This window comes from Rhizophagus irregularis, chromosome 17, assembly GCF_026210795.1.
Source record: "Rhizophagus irregularis chromosome 17, complete sequence".
Taxonomy (NCBI): Eukaryota; Fungi; Glomeromycota; class Glomeromycetes; order Glomerales; family Glomeraceae; genus Rhizophagus; species Rhizophagus irregularis.
In genome coordinates this window covers 4,485,552-4,495,000 of record NC_089445.1, presented here as the reverse complement: position 1 = coordinate 4,495,000, position 9,449 = coordinate 4,485,552, and the positions used below count along the sequence as shown (strand labels likewise).

Below are 9,449 nucleotides of genomic sequence, written 5' to 3'. Positions count from 1 at the left end.
TATCATCCTAAATATACTAATTAGTCTGCCAGTTTATAACTGGCGAAAAAAATCCTAAATACCAATTAATAGCCAAGTGATAATTAAAATTATAATTAAATTAAAATATACTGTAAATTATATTTAGACTATTTCTATTTATACACTAGTTGTGCGAAATACGGATCACGTGTTTATCATACTTTTCCAGCGCCTACATAAAATTTCCTTTTTTGGAATTTAAGGACTGAATTTTTATTTTTACTGAGAATCAAAATTGCCTTTTTTGGAATTTTGTATAACGTTACTCTAGTTTCCAAAAATGGGGACCGTTAAAGCAGGGTAAGAATCACGTGACTTTCGAAATTTTTTCTTTTTTTAAATAAAACTCTTTATTATATATAAAACCTTCCAAATAAACATATATTAAGTGCATTTAACTGTTCTGCAAGTTTACCAGTAGCACAAAACGAGGTTGTAATAATCGTTTTCGATTTATTCAACTTTTTCAATTTCATTAAAATTGATCTATCCTTTTTTAAGGGTACGATCAGTAAAATTGTTGGCTTTCATATATAAAAGCTTTTTTAAAAACATTGTTCTTTTTCCACTTTTTATCCCTAAGAACTTCATGAAAAAGCAGGCCGAAATACACTTATTTAATGATTTTCAAGTTCACTTTAATTTTAGTTTATAAAAAATTTATCAAATCATAATAATTTTAAATCACGTGATTCTACCCCGCTTTAACGGACCCCCAAAAATGGAAATTCAGGTAAATTTCGCTGGAATTATAAATTTGACCAAAATTATAGGGCGCAACATATAATACGTAACAAATAAAGTTTTTCTTACGGAAAAAATTTTAAATCCTCGAATAAATAGTAGAAAAATAAAACTAAAAGGATGCGATACGCGACAAATTAAAGTTATGCGTATCCGTATTTTCGCACACTAGTATATTTTAAGAAATTTTCTAAAAAATTTTCTAACATTTTATTAATTTTTCTTTCAATACATATTTTTATAGCATTATAAAATATCTTTAAAAATAAATTTAATAATTTATAATTTTATAAATTACTAAAATTTATATAATATTACGAAATGCAAGTATTATGTTTTTTAATAACATTACAATAAAATATTTGTAATAATTTTTAAAATTGCAATTTTTTTTAATTATTCAAATAAAATTTTTTGTAAATTTTTATTTTAATTAAAAAATTTTTTTAATTAGTACTTACTTTTATTTTTTTATTAATAAATTTTTTTATAAATTTTATTGTAATATTGAAAATATAATAATAAAATAAAAATTATTTAATAAAATATAATTAAGAGTGAATTTATTTACCACACCCTACGTTACAAAGCATCCTTCCTTTTTTGTAAATTATTTATGTCAATCTTTAGTTTATACGTCACACCCCCTTAAAATGTAAACGATAAACATAAAAATATATATAAATTTAAACTGTAATGCATCTTTATTAAATCGATACAAATATACTATCCTAAATACAAGACACGTAGCCGACCATGCTTAAACACGCGATAATCCTATTACAAGATATGTAGAGCCGATCATGCTAAACACGTGATAATCCTATAACAGAGTAATCGAAACTATCCTAAACACGAAACATTACAGAAAATATAAAATAAATACAATACCTGAAAAAATAAAATAAACTAAAACTACAAACTAGAAATTTGTGAAATCTAACTATTTAAATTCTAATTTTAAGTGTAAAGGAGCAAAGATTGAAATGTGTAATAGTGTCGGATCTGCCAAGTGCAGCTTCAAAAAGATGAGTTTCAACGGTCCCACACCCAACAATTTATTCCACCGCAAACCCATTTATCCCTACAAAAAATAAAAGTTAGTATTTTAAACTAAATTGACAAAGAAAAGTTAAAAATACATTTTTGTTTATTTTTAAAATCTTTGCTATCGAAATCTTTTTTATATATATAAATTTGTAACGAATACATTATTTCTATAATTAATTATATAAAATAATTACATAATTAAATTATATAATATTAATTATATAATAAAATAAATAAAATTGCTACAAATCACCGGCAAGTGATCATCACCGGCGTCACATGATTTTTAATTTTAGCCGGATTTAAGTGATCTACATAAAAATTTCCTTTTTGGAATCTTAAGTGTAGCATACATTTCTCATTTTTTCGACGGGAAACAAAATTGCCTTTTTTGAATCGTATAACATTACCCAAACCCTATAAAAGGAAATTTATATGTCAATTCCTTAATTCCAACCAAATTTTATAAAATCACATGATATCAGTGATGATCACCGCCAGTAATAAATAGCAAACTTCTAAAATAAATAATTACTTAAATAGTATAATAAAAAGTAAAAAATTATATAAATAAATAATTTATTAGAAAAATTAAATTATAAAAATATAAAGTAATATAATATTTTTTTTTTTTTTTTTATAAAGTAGTAATTCCATGAGTTTATTAATTATATGAAAGTATTACAGGAAAGATCTACTAAATGTATAATTAATCTATTAAAACTCTAAACCAGTTTCCCATCCTATAAGATTGCTTCCCATGTGCCCTACCATTACCAATATAAAATTCACCTATATCCTCCCATAATTGCTACGTCATATATAGGATCATTATTATCATACTAATACGCGTCACTATCCTCTAAACAAAAAGAAAAATTATATTTGTATTTCGTATATCTTAATATTATTATATACCTTTCAAATCACCCTATTTCCTTCTCTCGATAAATAAAGTAATATAATATTAATATAATTATAAATATATAAATATAATGTATTTTTAATATAAAATTAAAATTTAATTTTTTATAATAAATATGAATTAATAAAAATAAATTTTATTTTTTTAAATATAAATATAAAATAAGTTTTTTTAGATAATATTATATTATATTTATAAAAAGTATAAATAATTAAAAAAAAAAATCTTGTATTTTAAAATAACTTTACTAAAAATAGCAAATTTTTTAAAATGATTTTATAATTTTAAAATACTACTAAAATGCATTCAATATATCTATAAAAATAACTTAAAGTAATATCACATACAATAATTTTTTAATGCTTTTATTATTATTTTATTATTATAATATATATTTAATATTTTAATTTTAAAATATCCAAATATTTTAATTTTAAAAATACTTTTTAAATATATTTAAAAATTATTGTATCTAAGTCTATAAAAATATTTCAAATAAATTTTTTAAAAAAAAATAATTTTTTAATATATATTAATATGTAAAATATATATTATATAATTATGTTTATAATTTTTTATTTTTATTATTTATTATTTTAAAGGATGAATTTTTTAGAAAAAATTTTATTTATTATAGTACTAGTAACTCCCTATAAATACTCCCGTTATATCACATTCTACTATATAGTCACACCAGTTGAATGTTCAAAACACTTTATTATTAAAATCTATCCTATATAGTCACAATCTATCTATAGTCACTATCACACCTATCCTCAAAAATCTTATATTAAAAAGAACCGTTTATAATCACAGTTATATAAAGAATATATTAAATAACTTGGCATCTAATAATCGTACAAAGATGTATCATAGCTTGTTAGAATCGTCTCACTGAGACAAATCGAATGGTGGTAGTTTTATCCTTTTCCGATCACTGACTGACGAGTTATTCAACAAAATGTTAAACATCGGCATTATAATATTTCTTGATTTACGTTTACTGCGCCATTTAACATTTTTCTAGATTTCTCGGTACCTAGTGATTGTAAAATGACAATTTATAGCTCGTTGGAATCGCCTCATCGAGACAAATCGAATGGTGGTAAGTTCATCTCTCTGTGATCAATATTGACGGAGTTATTACTTAAAAACCATTTAATATTTTTTAATTTCAGAAATTGATCTAGTGATTGGATTTCAATGTATCTTATACCATTAGATTCGCCTCATCAAGACGAATCGAATGGTAGTAAGATTGTCTTTCTAGGATCAATATTGACAGAGTTATTACACAAAAACCATTAATATTTTTTTAATTTCGGAAATTAATCTAGTGATTGGATTTCGACGTATTTTATACCATTAGAACCGTCTCATCAAGACGAATCGAATGGCGGTAAGATCATCTCTCTACGATTAATATTGGCGAAGTTACGATACAATAAAGTTTTAAGTATAATTCTGGCTAAAATTATGTTAATTTTTGGCCAGAATTATGATATACAAATATAAGAAATTCTTTATATAGTCACATCTCTTTATAATCACCAAATATGGACTGTCCCAAATGTGTGACTATAAAGAGAGTTGACTGTATTATCTAAGACTAAGTAAATAAATTTATTCGTTTCTCATAACTAGGCAGGTTATGTAAATGTTACAAAAAGATAAAAAAATTTATTTTATTTGGCCATATAATTTTGGTTTTAACCAATCATAATCATAAAAAATAATTTTTTTTTCCATTCAATAATCTGAACAAAAAATTTATTAAATCAACCAATCATCTTCTAGGAATCAGCTAAATTTTTTTTTGAAAATAAATTTTTTTTTCTGGATAACTAGATCAACTTTAGCAATTTTTTTTCATGAAAAATGAATAATTTAAAATGCATTATATAAATCTTTAAAAATGTTTAAAATCCCAAGTATTATCTTAAATACATTTGAAGTACTATAAAAAAAATGGTAAAAAATTTTTTTCTAAAAAAATCAATTTTTTTCAAAATTTACCCATTGAGATCTATAAATTAGTATTGAAAGATTGTATTAATAGTATTGATAGTTTTTCAACTAGCAAAAAGATTAAAATTAAAAAATTATTAAAAAATAATATGTATTTAAGCTACATTCCAAGCTTTATATTTATTTTTACATGTATTAATAAAAAATTTTTCTTAACAAAAAAAAAACTGTTTTCTTAGAAAATGATTAGTTGGTATAATCCAAATGTTTTCTTGTTAAAATAATATTATTTTTATATATTGTTAACAAAAATTTGAATAATTCATATCTCACTAGCTCAGCTAGCACTAGTTGTAAAACTCCTAAAAAATAACTAGCTACACTATCACCCAAAACAATTAGTACTGTGATAACTGAATATAATCCTAAAGTTAAAGACCACATCTGTGAAATTACAATATATGATATCCCCTCCAGATGGACCCAACTTGATGTACTTAATCACTTAAAAACCTGGATCAATTATTACGATCAAATTTAAATCGCAACAGAAATACATCACAGTTACTGTGTAGTGAACCTCAATAAGATAGCAATAAAATGAATAGATCTATGAAATGGTAAAGCTTAAACTGCTCCATTTGGAAATTCAACTGGAATCTCAAATAAAGAAAAGAACAGAAATGATTCCAGGCAGTATTAATAGGAGTTCCTATTTCTACTATCACTGCATTTTTATATTTGGATAACCCTGCTCCCTTTATTCTTACACCTACTGGATGTAAAGCATTTAAATTAATTCAAGATATGGTACTCAAAAATTGATAACTTACTACAAATTGTGAGCTAACTTGAATAAAGTCATTGGTAAAACTTTCAATTTAAACGAATTTACAGGTAATTGAAAAAGGTATTATACCTCTAACTTGAAGCAAAAAAAGAACTACCATCAGAAGGTAAAGAAAGATAATGATTCCAAAGTATCTCAGAAGAATACTAATACAATTATGTCAGATAAGAAACATAAGGAGACTAAGCGAACCAAGAAAATTGACAAGCACTTAAACAGTATCAACAAACTAACTGTTTTAGCTGATATTAGATCAATGCTAAGAGAATTAAGAGTATCTTGAGGAATTCCATACAAAATGATCAGTGGGGCCTAGTTTTAGAAATGTAGTAGTTGTAGGGTGGATTCATTGTCGACTTTAACCTTTATATTTTCATTTTCATTTTTATTTTTATTTATTTCTTTTTGGTGCAAAGCATTACTTGATGCAAGTGTAACTGGACATTCTCATTGCACAGTAGGAGTGGGGAACTTTCGTTTATTTGTATCCTGCACCATTACAATGTTTTCGATAAAGTTTCAACCAGACATACTATAAATAAAAAAAAAAGAATAATTCATATCTCATATAAAATTTATCAATAATATTACCTGAATTTGAATTATTGGAACAATGCTTAAAGCTAAGAATTTTGAGGCCAAGAATGCAAAGTTAAGGCAGGAGTATACTGAACTCTTAGAAAGAATTATAAAATTAGAGCAAGTTTGAGCAGAAAGGAAATCTAAAAAAAATCACAAATTCCAGATTAAATGCATCTAGATAGTTAAGAAAATTCTTGACAAGAAACCTATGATCAAATATCACCCTCCTTTCTTGAATGGATTAGAGCTTGATGCCTTCTTCCAAAAATATCAAATTGCACTAGAGGTGTAAAGGACTCAACATCAGTTTCATAGCACTAGGATGTTAAAAAACTCAAAATTATAATTAGCTTGAAAACCAAAACCCAGAAATTGTTATTCAAAAATTCGACCTCCTATCTTTACGTTTAATTAACAGATAAATATATTGCAGATACGTATCACAGTCAAACAAGCGAAAATTCTGAAGCTAACCAACCTCCTCCTATATTCTTGTCGACTATGCACATGCATAAATGAATAGCGGGTTAGTCTAGTGTTTGCTTGTACATCTTGTACATCACTCCGAACTTGTAAAACAATTTCCAAATGCCTGGCTTAACCAGTTCAAACACAGAAAGTGAAAATTTAATAACCGATATTAGTCAAGAGATTAGCCGACTCGCCTTGAATCTCGACGAGGAAGCTCTTCCAGAAACAGAGAGGACTAGATTGCGAGCATTTTTCACTAGTATCTTAAATAATGCAAAGATAAAAGTTGTGTCGAATGTTCTCAATACAATCCCAAAGGATAACTGTACCGAGAGACTCGCGTACCTGAAGAAAGTGTCAACTGGTATTTTCATATATATAAGCATATTCAATAATATAGTTTTGGCTTTGTTTGTTCGTTTTCTCTGTCATGTTTCCCGATAATACCGAATGCTTGCATAACTTTGTGCTTTTCTTTCCTTTTCCTGCTTCTTATCGTCAAATCCGCTCAAAAAGAATTACGTAGTAAAATAAATATAGCAGATGCTTTTCCTCAAGGTATATATCAACAAGTCTCACCGGAACTATATGTTGTGACTAACTGAACATTATATTATGTTTTAGGCCTGTTATACTTGAAACCAGAACCTTTACTTCGCACTTCTGGTGCGAATTGGGAATATCAACCTGACCCAACTCTGAAAGAAATTTTGCAAAAAACGATCAGAGAACATTTTGATGCTTTTCTTAAAGGCGATTTTGACAAAACAAACATTCCGATATATCTCTTTCTTTCTGGAGCTGGGACCGGAAAATCTCGAAACGCTAATGAATTCCAACAGACGGCAATCAGTTCAGTTAGTAAAGATAAAGACCTATTAGCTAGAATTAAGGATGCTTATGTATTCAATGTCAGCTATGAGAATGGAACTGCTTTACGGCCAAGGGAAGATCCTTTTCTGGCCATTGGTACTCGAATGCTATTTCAACTTCTTAGAGAAGAAATGGATTTTGATGAGGTTCGTCTCACATATGAGCCACCGTCTCCAATGTCTGTTTTGTCATTGGTTGCTAAATATCGGAATCGAGATTTGAAGGACATAACGGTTATTTTGATCGTTGATGCCATGCAACAGCTTATGTTAAGTACTGATGACGGTTTGAATAAAGATTCTGATTTTTACCGTACTATGTCATCTATCGGAGATCTCGGATTGAAAAAAATTTTTCTATTGCCATGCATTACTTGCACAATCGCTACCTCAGTTGAGAAAGCATTACAATTTTCGCATCGAAAACGTGCATACTTGCCAGTCCCTTCTATGAAACCTCCAACATATCGCCAAGGAAATAAAGTAATCCCAGTCTTTGAAAAAAAAGAAATTATGGATATTCTTGTGGAAGATTGTGGGGGCCATGGAAGGGCTCTAGAAGTTCTGAGTGAGTGTATGGCTGGTCGTTCTATTGAAAAGTGCAATGTTGAGAACTTGATGAATGATCTTCGTTTTAGGCTCACTGATCGATACGTTGAAGCTCTTCAGAATACTGGCAGAGATGCCAGGGCCATTGCACGAGCAGTATTAACCAGAACTCTCTTAGATGTAGACAAGCCTGTTCCTAGAACGGAAAAAAACCCAGATGAATACATTCACAGTGGTTTGATACGATTTGAAAGAAAACATGAGGCACAAACGGGATATTTCACTGCGCCGTATATATGGCTCTGGATGCTTGTTGAAAAGTCTCATGAGTGGGGAGATTCAATACTTCGAGATTGGGCATTTTCTGACTATAAAGAACTACGAGAATTTATGTCATCACCGGGATCTAAACCATGGCAGGGTTTTGAAAGATTTGTTGCGACTTTTCGTTGTTTGAAGTCAACTATACTCGATGAAAATGAGCCAACAACGATTTCGGAGGTTCACGCAGGAGCGCTTTTAAATGGTGATCTCCAATTTATAAATCACCATCTACAGCTTGAATATGCAAAACATCGAACAGACACAAGATCTGAAAAAATCTCTACACGCAGTTGGAACGTTGAGTGCAATAAATCTATCGTTAACGTTCGGCAATTCAAACATTGTATTATTAACAGTCCAGGCGCAAAAGCTGGAGATGCCTTCATTTCGTTAGATCTGCCAGATGATAAGAGTCTGAACGAAATTCAACAATACAAACATACACAAAATTCGATCAATCAACAATTATATGCAAAAGAACGTACAAAATCTTCATCATATGATGATTTTTTTATCCTATTTACAACTTCAGCAAACTGTGATGTAAAACTTCCAAGACGATCCGGAATTGTATATGAAAAAAATTTTAAGGAATATTTTGGGCCATTTGCGGGCAGAGCATTTAGGCAGTCTAGAGTCCGCACCCCTATACCCTCTGCTGCTCCTACCCTCGAAGTGAACATCAATACCGATCCTATCGAGCAACTCTGCAAGGTGAATCAAATCGGTGAAAAACGAGCAAACGTAATTTTTTCAAAAAGACCATTTAAAGATATTAATGATGCATTTGAAAAGACTAGTATTTCAAAGAAAGTATTGAAGAATTTTTATTTTCCAAATTTTCCAAATGGACGTACACTTCACACGATTTCTCATATTTTGCCTCGAATTAAGTGAATACAATACCAAATGAATATGCAAAGTCAATTTTCTGTTTCAAATTACAAGTAGAAAAATTAATTAGAGTAGAAATTAGATAGTTGTACAATACTGTAATTAGTGCTCCAAACCGACACAGGATTTCAAACCGGTTTCAAACCGGTCCAATTTCTAATAAAAAACCGGTCTTTAAATGCAAAGGAATTCAAAACCG

The 9,449-nt window shown here is 28.2% G+C and overlaps 1 protein-coding gene across 1 annotated transcript; it reads left to right on the top strand.

The window, feature by feature from the left end:
- Positions 1-6,655: 6,655 nt before the first annotated feature.
- On the top strand, positions 6,656-9,253 carry OCT59_009664 (uncharacterized protein; the record flags this gene model as incomplete). The annotated part of the gene is made up of 6 exons (XM_066133738.1): positions 6,656-6,666; positions 6,746-6,975; positions 7,128-7,169; positions 7,236-7,966; positions 8,035-8,051; positions 8,122-9,253. The coding sequence occupies 6 exons, from the start codon at positions 6,656-6,658 to the stop codon at positions 9,251-9,253; spliced, it is 2,163 nt and encodes a 720-aa protein (XP_066000151.1).
- Between the last annotated feature and the right edge of the window lie 196 nt (positions 9,254-9,449).